Source organism: Saccopteryx leptura, chromosome 11 (assembly GCF_036850995.1).
Source record: "Saccopteryx leptura isolate mSacLep1 chromosome 11, mSacLep1_pri_phased_curated, whole genome shotgun sequence".
NCBI classification, from domain to species: Eukaryota; Metazoa; Chordata; class Mammalia; order Chiroptera; family Emballonuridae; genus Saccopteryx; species Saccopteryx leptura.
The window spans coordinates 67816581-67830199 of record NC_089513.1 but is presented as its reverse complement, the minus strand read 5'-3'; the positions used below and the strand labels follow the sequence as shown (position 1 = coordinate 67830199).

The 13619-nt window shown below is 53.0% G+C and overlaps 1 protein-coding gene across 3 annotated transcripts; it reads left to right on the top strand.

Moving 5' to 3' along the window:
- Nucleotides 1-248: 248 nt before the first annotated feature.
- On the top strand, nucleotides 249-11633 carry TAFA3 (TAFA chemokine like family member 3). Of its 3 annotated transcripts, XR_010747386.1 has the most exons (7): nucleotides 249-629; nucleotides 1885-1938; nucleotides 3970-4085; nucleotides 4727-4876; nucleotides 5724-5848; nucleotides 7404-7865; nucleotides 8307-11633. XR_010747386.1 is itself a non-coding variant. In XM_066352929.1 (6 exons), the coding sequence occupies exons 3-6, from the start codon at nucleotides 3971-3973 to the stop codon at nucleotides 7413-7415; spliced, it is 402 nt and encodes a 133-aa protein (XP_066209026.1). In that variant the 5' UTR covers nucleotides 249-625; nucleotides 1885-1938; nucleotide 3970; the 3' UTR covers nucleotides 7416-11633. The 3 variants fall into 3 exon arrangements, 2 of the variants coding, with proteins under 2 accessions (XP_066209026.1, XP_066209025.1); XM_066352929.1 differs by having other exon boundaries at nucleotides 249-625; nucleotides 7404-11633; XM_066352928.1 differs by having other exon boundaries at nucleotides 7404-11633.
- Nucleotides 11634-13619: the final 1986 nt, after the last annotated feature.

The following is a 13619-nucleotide window of genomic DNA, read 5'->3' as shown; positions in this document are numbered from 1 at the left end:
TTCAAGGCTCAAAACCCCTGAGGGTCTGCGCAATCACTCCTCACACTTCGTCCCCCCACCCCCGGAAGCCCCAATACCTGGAGAGCTTTGGGGACCTCGCTGAGGGACCCCAGCCTTCAGAGGGATGTTCAGTGTACTCTCTCATCCTGCCTCGGCCGCCAGGGGCCGCTGCGCCCGCCGCCCGCCGGACCGAGCGCAGTGCACGGCGTCCTGCGCTGTCCTGGAGGAGGCGGGGGTGCCCGCCTGCGGCTGGCGGACAGAGGCGGCCCCTGGCGAGGAGGACGCGGCTGCAGCGCGACTGCGCGCTCCCAGGCCTGCGGGTGGGAGCCTCGGAGGGACCCCGGCTAAGGGACCCCGGCTGAGCTCGGTCGAGCTGGCCGAGCGGGCGGGCCCAGAGCTCCCCCCGGGCGCAGAGCGGGCCCCGACAGGACCGTGATGCCAGTTTGGCCAGAGCCCCGTTGCCTCGGGGACGCAGCAACTTGGTGAGGGGCACAGGGCTCCGGACTATACAGCACCCGAGCTGGCCGCTCCCGCCGGATGTCGCCTGTCGGAGTCTTGGTCCCGGCCCAGGAGCGAGGAGAATCTCAGGCCGTTGGGTGGGACCAGTGACACAGACGTGGGACAGGTAGGTTCCAGGGATGGGGGCTCAGAATTTGCAGGATTGAGTGGGCGTGGGGGCGGGAGAGGGGATGCGAAGGAAGGTGGGGAAAGGGGAAAGGTTCTTGTGGTTCCCATCCTCAGCCCAGGCTGGTATGCCGATTGCTAAATCAGCCTCCCCATGGCCTGGATTGTGGGTGGGGGAAACAGGTAGGGAAACTGAGGCAGGAGTGTGGAAGCCCAAGAACAAACCCCAGAAGCTTCTTTCTCCAGTTCTCACCAAGGGAGGAAACAGAATGCTAGAAAATCCAGCCTAAATGCCCTCTGGGTCTTTCGGGTCTTGGGGTTCAGGAGAAATAGGAGAGTTGGGCTAGAGGGTGTGGCAGCTCAGAGAAATGGGATGGGGACCACCTGGGAGAGGACAACCCTGCATTTGTAGTGATGAAACTGAAGGTCCCAGATGGGGACGCGAGAGGATGCCAATCAGAGGAGAGGTACATCCGGAAGGACAGACGCTCTCTGCCCACAGAGCAAGCACACCTGTCCCCCAGGGTGTCAGCACCACTTCCTCCCTCTGGCCCGTTGGTCTTCTCTGGGTTCTCACTCCAGGAACCTAGGACACAGAGTTCTGGCTTCTTCCTGGGCCACACCTTCTTACCTACTTTGGCCTACCTCCCTTTGAAGGCTGAGGGAGGAGAGGTCTTAGGAAGAAATGGAGAAGCCGTTGGGGCTGGGGCCTCTGACTCTCTGGGCCTCAGGGAGTTGTAGGACCCCTGTCCTAGCCCCGCGCAGTAGGAATGAGGGTTGAGCCACCTCCGTGCCAAGTCCAGGAAGCAGGTGTCAGGTGGGTGGGAGGTAGCAGCAAAGAGGATTCAGGACCTCACTGGTCTTTCCCAGGTGCCTTTGTGTGGCATCCTGTCAGATTCTGCTCAGGAACCCTGCCCCGCCTCCGGCTCCCTCCCAAGGCCAGACAGGTGACAGCATTAGTTCTCAGACAGCTCCTGCAATCAGCACTGCTTTCCTCCTGGGACACAGAAACTCCTTTAGTTACTCTTGTCAGGCTCCGCCCTTCATGTCTCCAGAATCTTTGAGGACCCCTTCACATTTCCAGGGCAGAGGAGAAACTGCCCCTGCCCTGGCACCGTGGGGAACAGCCTCAGAACTGGGCTCTGCTTCAGCGCTCAGCCGACCCCCTTGCCCTCACCCAGGCCCCCCTTAGCCCCTGCAGGGCCATAGACTCTCTGTCCCTTGCAAACCCCTAAGAATCTCTCTTCCTTGTCTAGGTAGATTGAGTCTGAGGCCAGTGGATGAACAGACAGAAGCTGAAATATCCCCAAAAAGGTGAGTGAGGAACAGGTGAAGATGGAGAGAAGAGAGGTGGGCAGATATCCAGCATCTTACCCAAGGGAGCTGCCAGGTCCTGGCATTTGGATTGGCCTCTGGTGTTCCCAGCACTAGGCTGGCACCTGTGGGAACCAAGCGATGCCCGGGGGACCCAGCAGCTCCCAGCTACTCTGTATTTCTGCTTCTTGGGATTCCATCCATTTCTAGCCTATCCTCTGGGACAGAGTTGGGAGGCCCGAGTCATCAAGGCTGGAGGAGGAGAAGGAAAGGGCAGGAGAGCAGAAGCAAGGTCGTGCATTGGGACTGGGACAGGCTTCTGCGCTCTGTCACCCACACGCTGCCTGGCCTTGGGCAAGTCATTTGACTTCTATTAGCCTCAGTTTAAAAATTTGTTTTTAATTGAATTGCTAGGATGTCCCTGCAGTTCAAAACCCAAAATGTAAAAGCATGACAGGGACAAAGATAAGTTTCTCTCTACTTTTATCTCCCAGCCAACCAGTTAACCCTCTTGGTGGCAACCAATATTACCAGGATTATTTCTGTACATTTCCAGAGCTAGTTTATGCATATTGGAGCAACACATACAATGCCTCCTTTTACATGGTTTTCTACACACCATCTTGCACTTTGCTTTCCCCCCTAAATGGTGGATTATTGTTAGAGATCATTGTATACCTTAGTACATAAAGTGTCTCCTCATTCTTTTTTACATCTGCCTGGATGGGACTGCATTTGTACAGATGCTCCCCAATATATCTAGCCAGTCCTTGATTACTGGTTGTTTAGGTAGTGTCCGGGCTTCTTGAGTGTCAGATTGCTCATCTGAAAAATAGGTATACTTAATTCTACTTTGTAGGATAACCATGAAGGATTCAAGACGCCCTTTGAAAAGTGTCTGGGTCAAGTGCTCCAAAAATGAGTCAGCATTATGGCTTCTCCCGAGTCACAGCCTTCCATGGGACCATGTCTGGCTCATCCTTCAAGACATCTCCCTTCCTGCTCACTTTCCTGCTAGGAAAGCACTAACTACCTCCTTTTTTTCTTCCTTTTTTTTATTTTTTTTGCATTTTTATTTATTTTTTTTTTTTGCATTTTTCTGAAGCTGGAAACAGGGAGAGACAGTCAGACAGACTCCTGCATGCGCCCGACCGGGATCCACCCGGCACGCCCACCAGGGGCGATGCTCTGCCCACCAGGGGGCGATGCTCTGCCCATCCTGGGGGTCGCCATGTTGCGACCAGAGCCACTCTAGCGCCTGAGGCAGAGGCCACAGAGCCATCCCCAGCGCCCGGGCCATCTTTGCTCCAATGGAGCCTTGGCTGCGGGAGGGGAAGAGAGAGACAGAGGGGAAGGCGCGGCGGAGGGGTGGAGAAGCAAATGGGCGCTTCTCCTGTGTGCCCTGGCCGGGAATCGAACCCGGGTCCTCCGCACGCTAGGCCGATGCTCTACCGCTGAGCCAACCGGCCAGGGCCCTTTTTTTTTTTTTTAAGAGACAGAGACAATCAGGAAGGGAGAGAGATAAGAAGCATCAACTCATAGTTGTGGCACCTTAGTTGTTCATTGATTGCTTTCTCATATGTGCCTTGACCTGGGGAGGGGGCTCCAGCCCAGCCAGTGACCCCTGCTCAAGGCAGTGACTTTGGGCTCAAGCCAGCAACCTTGGGCTTCAAGCCAGAGACCTTTGGGCTCAAGCTAGCGACTATGGAGTCATGTCTATAATCCCATGCTCAAGCCAGCAACCTGCACTCAAACTGCTGAGCCCGCGCTCAAACCAGCGACCTCAGGGTTTTGAACCTGGGTCCTGAGCATCCCAGGCCAACCCGCTATCCACTGCGCCACTGCCTGGTCAGGAAGCACTCACTACTTTCTACAGTGAATTTGGGCCAGGCTGGGAATGGCTTGGGGACAAGGTGTGAACACTGCCCACCTGCGTGCCTTCCAGAGCACAGGGCACAAAGGCACTGGGGCTGGGTGCTGGGTGGGGGGTTCTTGCCTGGAGTCGAGCAAAGTGTGTGCTTCTCTCTGCAGGATGCATGAGAGGGCCACGTGGAACTGGAGCACGGGCGGCTGGCTGCTGGCACTTTGCCTGGCCTGGCTGTGGATCCTCCTGGCCTCAGCTTCCTTGCAGCCTCCAACTCCCACAGGTTTGGGGGAGGAGGGAGGTGGTGCGGCCCGGGTGGGGGTTCCCCAGGATACCTGGAGTGCTGGACACCACCCCAATCTACAGGCAGAGGTCTGAGGTGGAGTAAAACCCACCGACTCTCGGGGTTCTGGCTCCTCCTCTGCTCTTCATTCACCCAGGAAACTGCCCTCTGCTGTGCCAGTCACGGGAAGGCGTGGGCAGACCCAGTGCTCACCTTCCCTTTGGGGCCGGAAGGTGTTCTGCAGGGAGAGAGGCCCCAGGGTGGGGGCTTGAGTTCAGCCTCCTGGCCTGATTCTGTGGTTTTCCTTCTGGGATGGCTAAGCCTGTGTAAGCGGATGATCCTGCCCGGGAGTTTTAAGCCCTGGGGCCCCTGCCCTCCTGGGAGGAAGACAGGAGGTGTGGGCTGGGGTGGGACTCATCTTTTTTCTGCTCAAGGGCCAGGCTCTGCCACAGGGCGACGAGTGTGGCCTCACTAGGGAAGAGGGGACAGGGACTCCGAAGCAGCATGAAGATTTCCTCATTTCCTCAGTCTTCTCCTCCCCTGAGCTGGGAGGAGCGGCTGGAGGGGTGCCCAGGGCAGGGAGAGGAGGGCAGGGGCGCGGGCCCGAGCCGGGTGCCTGAACCTAGCCGGGCCCCTTTCAGTCCCCGTGAAGCAGGGCACCTGCGAGGTGACAGCTTCCCATCGCTGCTGCAACCGGAACCGCATTGAGGAACGCTCCCAAACTGTCAAGTGCTCTTGTTCTTCGGGCCAGGTGGCTGGCACCACGCGGGCCAGGCCCTCCTGCGTGGACGGTGAGTGAGAGGCCAGAGGCCCGCACCCGGCCAGGAGGGCCTGATCAGACAGATGAGAAGGTCTGTCTCGGCCTCACCGTCTGCTGGGGACACAATGTCCTGCCCATCTCAGGGCTTCCGTGTCGGGCCTCAGCTGTGGGGGAAACCTCTGGGGGAGGGCAGGCGTGACCACTGTATTTCATAGGCGAGGAAGGCTCCTGCAGGCACATGCTTCCTCTCCGGCTGGCACTCACTGCCTGGCACACACACGTGTCCCCTCACAGGGGTCCTCTGACACCTCCCGTCAGACTGGTCGCCTCCCACTCACTCCTACAGACATTGCCTTCTCTGACCGCTCCTACCCGGCTCCACACTGGCCTTCCGGTCCTTCTCAAGCCGGCCTCCGGGCACGCGGGAGCCCCTTATCCGTGCAAGTCTGCACTCCCGCCCCCTTTCCCACACTCCACCCATGCTTATTTTCTCACGCTCACGTGGCAGCACTATAAACACGCCTGCCAGCATGCACACACACACACACCTGCTTGTGCACTCGTCTTTGGACCCCTCTGACCGGCTCACACACTTGCTCACATACACCAAGGGGTATGTTGGGACTATGCCTCTCTGCTGATGTGGTGGTTCAGCTGGAGGGGTTGCCTTGGACACAGCGTCCCCTGCCTTCACCCCACACTGTCATCGGTGTGATGCAGGGGTCAGCGGGATTGAGGTTGATATGGTTACAGGGAAAGGCAGGGCTCAAAGCCAGTCAGTCGTGTTGGAAATATGCACCTCGTTCCGTCCCGCGCCCTTGACCACACGCTGCACGCCCGTGAGCTTAGCGCCGCCCCCATTGCCTTCTCTCCCGCAGCCTCCATCGTCCTGCAGAGGTGGTGGTGCCACATGGAGCCCTGCCTGCCCGGGGAGGAGTGCAGAGTGCTCCCAGACCTGTCGGGGTGGAGCTGCAGCAGTGGGCACAAAGTCAAAACCACCAAGGTACCCGGGGTGGACACTGCCCTCCTAGTGTTCCCCCTTCACCTGGGGTGGCAGGGGGGCACAGGAGCCCTGGGAGGTGTTGGTGTCCTAAACTGAGGTCTGCCAACCATGTGGGCACATCCCCAGACAGTCCCCCCAAGTCTCTCTTGACTCTGGGGACTGGAGTCAGAGCCCCTGGATTTGAAATGCCATGTGGACGTCCTTCTGGACAAATTTCCTGATGCTTCATGTGTTTTGGTTTGCTCCTTCACCTGGAGTGAGTTTGCCTCTTGGAAAATGTCAGGTCCATAAGAACAAAGTAGAGAATTGAGGCAGTTATCCAGATAATTCCGAAGGGACTCTATAGTAGCCACCCTGCCCACCCAGCCTGCTGCAGACCCTGCCCATACTCCCAGGATCCCCTGCGGTTCACCCCTGCCTTCCTCTAGTCCAACTGCAGTGTTGTGAGCCAGGAGAATTCACACCCTGCAGAACAAGGGGTAATTAAAATTGTATCAAACTCCTCAGCAAGTCCAGGTGTGTCAGGTTCATCGGTTGCGTGGCTCTGAATTGCCATCTGTACAAATGATACCGTGGGGTGAGCCAGAGCTCCGCTTCTGCCTCGCCTCGCCACCAGCACACAAGGAAAAAAAAACAAGCGCCTTTGGGTTTCTGAAGAGAGCAACATTTTCAGAGAGCACAGAACAGAGGGAGCTACAGCAAGAAAAAGTGTGGCTGGATATAAAAGAGAGCTTCCTATGCTCAAGCAGGCCAGGGAGTCGCCATTCTGAGTATATTTAAGACCAGAAGAGAGTGAGATACACACACACCCCCCAACACACACAGAGCTGGTGACATTTGTCACTGTTTTATAGTTTGGGATTGTAAACTGTAGATTACTATACTTGTATTTTCAGTAACTAATCTGAAGCACACTGTGCCTGATTTATGGGCCACCTGCCCACACTCTCACAGGCTGGACTTCATTAGGGGGACATGCCGCCAACTAGCACGGCTAGTAACTCCAGGTCCTGAGTGGGATCTGCGCAGAATTAAGAAAATAGGCTTAGAGTAAAAGGATGGACTCGGGAGGCCTCTGCAATGCTGATGGCAAGAACAGAGTGTGCCCAACACCCGCTTCCTGCTTTATTTATAGGGCAAAGTGACCATTAGCAAATCAGAGAGATCTGTGATCACATTTCCAAGGCAACCCAAGAATTCTACCAAGTGCAGAAAACCCCCACCATACATAACATCTTAACTTCACAAAACAAAGGATAGAAGAAACTTGCCTCCAGTCTTTCTGGGGAACATGGGGGGTAGTGTAAACAATCCAGCACCACAGCTTAACAACCTTTTGCAACCTAATCAGGCAAGTGAGGTGGGGGGTTGGGCAGACTGTCAGCTTACAGCCAGTTCCCCACACCTCTGTCCCCCCAAAATTTAAACTGCAAAAACCCTGTTGGCTTTTGGTCCCCAACAGGGACAGGATGGCAGCAGTGACCTCCACATGACCTGCATGTCCTGGGGGTTATTTGTTGCCTTCTCTAACCTTCCCTCCTCGCTTGCTCTCTAGGTGACACGATAGCTCTTGGGGTCGTGGCCTGGGCAGGACAGCTAGACTGAGCCATGGACTGGCACATCGTACGCAGTTATCAGCCAGCAAATTTGGAGGTTCACTTACCTGGACACATGTCCCATGCCCGATGCAGCATCACTTTTTCCAGGGGCGTTTCGGTGAGGCCGCTCAGCAGAGATGGACAGATAGATCTCCAGCCACGTACCTGGTGTTGTGCTGGGCGCTCAGGGGGACACAGAAGAAGGTCAAAATACAATACCTGCCCTCAAGGAATGGCCAGTCAAGTCGGAGAGTAGTCGACAAAGGACAATGTAGATACCAGACCGCGGCTTCTGGGCCATAGGCTCTGGGCATGTTGAAGATTTGGGGATGAGACTCCCACAGCTTTTCCACCACCCCCTGGCCACACAACACGAAAACAAGAGGTCACAGTCACCGTGCACCACTTTCTTCCCTCACGTAAGTCCAGATCCCCGGCACGCTGCTAACACGTTGCAGGAAGACACTTCCCCCTGTGCCAGGCCGGCTGTATGGCTTTTGGATGGGGCCGGCTTGACCTGGGGAAGGAACGCAGCGATGAAGCCAAACTTTCCAGCAAAGCTTTCACAGAGGTGTAGGGGATGGACGGGACCTTAAAATCACCGCCATCCAGGCCTGACCTGTGGTGGCACAGTGGGATAAAGCATCGACCTGGAACACTGAGGTTGCCGGTTCAAAACCTTGGGCTTGCCTGGTCAAGGCACATATGGGAGTTGATGCTTCCTGCTCCTCCCCCTTCTCTCTCTCTAAAAAAAATAATAATAAAAAAAAAAGAGGAAAAAAAAAAGTGAAAAAAAAAAAATCACCGCCATCCACGCACTTTCAGTTTTTATTTGTTTGCTTGTTTGCTTGTTTGAACAGATGCGGGAACAAGTCAGAGAGGTGAGGTGACTTGCCCAAGGCCTCGCAGCTTGATCCTCCTAACTGTCTAAGGCTGCTGACCTTTCAACTTAGCCTGGATGGTGGACTCCAACCGGGTCTCCCACGTTGCTTTTATCTGAAGATGAGGTACTTCAAAGAACTGGCTGAACAGCAGGATTTTTCTCTGGGAACCCTACAGCAGGAACTTTTTCCAAAGCACTGTTCTATCTGAAATAATCAGAATACCTACACACCGGATGCGGGGCCACCGGATCTCCACCCTGCCTTCAGCTCAGAAGATTCCAAACAGGCCCCCTGGCAGCGCAGAGGTCACTCAGCTCCATGACAGCTGGGACACCCTGAGCTGGCAGCCCCGTTGCCTGTTCGGACCCATCTCTTCCAGAATCCTTAGGCGGCAACATTCAGAGGCTCTGACTGGTCAGCCCTTCCGAGGTCCTGCTGGGCTCGATGGGACCTCTGTCCAAGGTTGAGGGATGACACAGACAGGCTGACACACACACACAGGCTTCAGGGACTCAGAGACAGGGGCTCCTTGGGTATCTCATCAGTAAGGATTTCAATGACTGCAGGGATCGGCCAGGATGGCCAGATTGCAGATTGGGGTGGGGGGTATCCATAGAGACTAGCCCGGCAATGCCGAATTCTGACCTTCAGACAATGGGTTGGGCCTGAGTCTCTATCCCTACCGGCTTCTTTCCCTCCCTCAACTCCCGCCCCTTGCAGAAGAGCTAAGGCTATTCCCCCCACTCCAGGGGTTATCTTCTTGTTTTTGCTTTGTCTTGTTTGGGTAACGGGATGGACAATGATGCCATCTCCTTCCTCACTAGACTGTGAATAGCGGAACTCTGGCAACTTTGAATCTCTGCCCACAGTGAGGTCACAGGGTGGGTGGTCAAGGAGTAGGTCACAGGTTCTCATAGCCTCCTTCGAGGTTGGGGAGTAGATCGTGGGTTAGCAGACTTTCTAGAAAGGCCAGATGGTAAATATTTTAGGGTTCCGAAGGTGGCCCTCACTCACCTCTGCAGCTTAGCTCCGCTTGCCAGCCTCCTGGGCAGTCAGTGCAGTGGGAGCCCGAGCAGGAGGTCTGTGCTGGTTTTGTTTTTCTCCTAATGCTCTTTGAGAGATGGGTGAGTGAATTATTTAGGCTACAAATGAGACAGCTTTTTTTTTTTTTTTTTTTTTTTTTTACAAATGAGAGTCAGACAGTAAGAGCCTGCCTTGCCGCAGATAAGGAGGTGGGCTTCTCCACTCCCTCCCCACCCCTTGGCACTGTCTGGGAGGAGGGGAGAGGGCTCCAGCCCCCTGCCCATCCGCTGTGTCCACAAACCCCTGGGCTCTGAGAGAGTAGGGGTGTTGCTGTGCAAACCCCATCCCCTCTCTGCTGCCCACCATCACCAGCCCGTGCCCCCATCCAAGTCCAAGCCCCCTGAGCCTCCCTGACCTCCTGTCCTTGCTCACAGAGACTTTTCCTTTGGCAAACGCTGAAATTTGCTAATTCACTTTTTAAATTTTTTTTTTTTTTCTGAAGCTGGAAACGGGGAGAGACAGTCAGACAGACTCCCGCATGCGCCCGACCGGGATCCACCCGGCACGCCCACCAGGGGTGACGCTTTGCCCACCAGGGGGCGATGCTCTGCCCCTCCGGGGCGTCGCTCTGCCGCGACCAGAGCCACTCTAGCGCCTGGGGCAGAGGCCAAGGAGCCATCCCCAGCTCCCGGGCCATCTTTGCTCCAATGGCGCCTTGGCTACGGTAGGGGAAGAGAGAGACAGAGAGGAAGGGGGGGGGGTGTGGAGAAGCAAATGGGCGCTTCTCCTATGTGCCCTGGCCGGGAATCGAACCCGGGTCCCCCGCACGCCAGGCCGACGCTCTACCGCTGAGCCAACCGGCCAGGGCCAAAATTTGTTAATTCACTTTTTAACCCCTCACAGCCTCCGGTTCCTCCTGACCTATCCAGATGTTTATTTGCTGGGCTTTGAGGGCAGTCCTTTCCGTGGCCAGGAGAGTGAGCCCCGCACAGGAGGTCTGGTGAGGGAGGAAAAGCGTCCAGAGGCGGATTAAGGTCGGTTGAGGCCCCGGGGGCAGAAGGAAATATTGGGCCCCTTAAAAAAAAAAGAGAGAGAGACAGGGAAAATAAAAATACATGTTAACATATTTTTAAAGAAATAGATAATATTATGTACTATTAATGTTAAAATTGCACATATGAAACCAACTTGGTGTTACTAGAAAAAAACTGTCAAGTTGGGGTTTTGCGGGGCCCTTCAGAAGTCGGGGCCCAGCGCATGCACCTGGTGAGCCCGCCATTAAATCAGCCTCTGAAAATAAATAAATAAATAAATAAATATACAAATAAATCAATCAGCCTTTGAAAACACCCATCTCTCAACAGGAGCTCCCTGGGGGCCTCTTTCCAACTAAGGAAATGTGTGTGCGCATTTTGTAGCTACTGCAGTGGCAGCTTAGGAATGCACGTTAGTTTTCCTAGAGCACAGGTATCTTGAGGCATTGGTCTTCCTTTCCTCCCCTTAGTGGGGTCAGATCTCAGATTCCCCAAAGTTAGCTTGCGTCTACACCCCTCCTTAGGAAGGCCACCAACTACGGGAGATCATGTGGCTAACTTCTCTGACCTCCTGGCAGATTCTCTGAGGTCTGTGAGTGACATCCTAATTAATGGCCTCAGACAGTTACCAAAAGTTGAGGCTGCAATTGCCTAAAATCACAAGCTTAGAGCTAGAAAGGATGTTAGAGATTGGTTAACCAACTCCCTTGTTAGACAGATGAGGAGAGAGAGAGAGAGAGATTAGGTGATTCCCTCAAAGTCATACAGCAAGCTCGTGGCAATGCCTAGGGATCCGGACAAGTGCTCTTTGCACTTTATTCCAGTACAGACGAGGAGGCAAAAGCCAGGATTTTAGCGAGGATGGATGTGAGAGTCTCATTCCCAAATCACCCAACCCTGTGAGTGCAAGGGGACAGAACAAAGAAGAATGGGGAGGATGTAGAGGTGTGTATACGAGACACAGAAAGAGGCAAGGAGGGACAAGAAGGAAGGATTGAAATCACTCATTCAAAACATCAAAACAGTACAAAGTTATCAGGACAAAACTGACGCCACATCCAAAGCAGTTGACTTTTGCCCTTTTTGGAGGAGACAGACTAGAGTCCCTACCAACCTTTGGAAACCTGTGAAGACAGTCTTGATGGCTTCTGTGTTCTTTAGATCCTAGTATGGAGGTCTGTAAACTAAGGCCCCTGGGCCAAATCTGGCCCAATGACTTTGTAAATAAAGTTTTGTTGGAACGTAACTGTGTTCATCTATTTATTATTATCTGTGACTACTTTCCTGCTACAATAGCAGAGCTGAGTCATTGCAAAAAGACCTTATGGCCCTGAAATATATACTACTGGACCATTTATAGAAAACTTGGCCAACCCCTTCCCTGGCATTTTTACCGAATCTTTCTCAGTACGTCCTTACAAACTGGAAAATTATGACTCTATGCTGTATTTCTAGGTGTCCCCTTTAATCACTTCCAGTGCCATTTGTGAGATCTAACAACCAAAGAAATGAAGACATAAAGATTAAGACAGAGGCCAAGAGAAAGACTTGAAGCAGATGAATGCTTCCCTGGTATGTTGTTACACCCCAGATCAGCTCAGTTCATACTTTGCAAGTTCATGCAACTTCTACTTTTAAACTTAAAGTAACTGCATGTGCACCCATGTGTAAAGATGTAATTGTATATGCTCATATGCTGCTGGTATTTCTGTGCCTCTGTGGATTTTTAGTATCTCCATGCCCATAAGCAAGGCTGATCTTAAAAATATATAAACTAGTTCAGTATAGTGACCAACTGATCAAGAAGTCAGTCTATGTGTCAGACTAGGGCATACTGGCTGCACAAAGCCCAGCACGTTCCCACCGCCTACTGTGGCTGTGATGGCCTCCAGGACAGGGGAGGGCTCATTTCTCCTTTCCCTCCGTGTGAGCAGCGACTGGTTCTGGACTTCTTTGGGCTTGTGATTTGTCACTGTGTTTGAGTCTGGGTATGTGCATGGGTATAGAAATTACTGGACTCAAATAGCTGTAAAATTGTATTTAGAATAAATATGTAGACTGCACATAAGGAGGACCAGGCAATGACCTTTGAAGCCTTACACGAGGTTACAAACTCCCCTTCAGTCTGGCTTAGGGGAAGAGGATTCCTACCATTTCCAAGGGCTGCAAGCTCCTGCACTGTGTTCCTGCCCACTGAATCTAACCTTATAAAGGAGTTCCATGAATCATATTTTGACCAATGGAGTGAAACCTGCCTGTGCAATAAGAGCTGTGCAGCTGTATTATTATTTGCATATTCACTGACCAATCAGAGCATGTGATTACTACCAACCAGGTAGTAAAATTTGGACCAATCAAACTGCATATCTGGATTCCTCATTTGCATAAAAATGGTCCCAATCAGGGACCAGGACAGGAACTATCTCTATATAAGCAGGCCAGAATTTCATCTAAAGCAGGGGTCAGGAACCTTTTTGGCTGAGAGAGCCATGAACACCACATATCATATTTTAAAATGTAATTCCGTGAGAGCCATACAACGACCTGTGTATGTTAGGCATTATCCAGTAAAAATTAGGTGTTGTCCCAGAGGACAGCTGTGTTTGGCTCCAGCCACCCACAACCATGAACATGAGCGGTAGGAAATGAATGGATTGTAATACATGAAAATGTTTTATATTTTTAATGTTATTATTTTTTATTAAAGATTTGTCTGCGAGCCAGATGCAGCCATCAAAAGAGCCACATCTGGCTCGCGAGCCATAGGTTCCCGACCCCTGATCTAAAGGAAGAGCACTTTCAGTTTCCTTTGTGTCTTTTTTTTTTTTTTAATTCTTTGGGATTCTCAATAATTTTTTTTAAATTTTTATTTATTTTTATTTTTTTTACAGAGACAGAGAGAGTCAGAGAGAGGGATAGACAGGGACACACAGACAAGAACGGAGAAAGATGAGAAGCATCAATCATTAGTTTTTCATTGCGCAATGCAACACCTTAGTTGTTCATTGATTGCTCTCTCATACGTGCCTTGACCGCGGGCCTTCAGCAGACCGAGTAACCCTTGCTGGAGCCAGCGACCTTGGGTTCAAGCTGGTGAGCTTTTGCTCAAACCAGATGAGCCCGCGCTCAAGCTGGCGACCTCAGGGTCTCGAACCCGGGTCCTCTGCATCCCAGTCCGACGCTCTATCCACTGCGCCACCGCCTGGTCAGGCTCCTTTGTGTCTTGCATGCC

Excerpts from the sequence above, each read along its gene's own strand:
- TAFA3 (XM_066352929.1), top strand. The coding sequence starts at position 3,971 with ATGCATGAGAGGGCCACGTGGAACTGGAGCACGGGCGGCTGGCTGCTG. Across the intron at positions 4,086-4,726 it reads GCAGCCTCCAACTCCCACAG|TCCCCGTGAAGCAGGGCACC; the intron begins GTTTGGGGGAGG and ends GGCCCCTTTCAG. Across the intron at positions 4,877-5,723 it reads CAGGCCCTCCTGCGTGGACG|CCTCCATCGTCCTGCAGAGG; the intron begins GTGAGTGAGAGG and ends TCTCTCCCGCAG.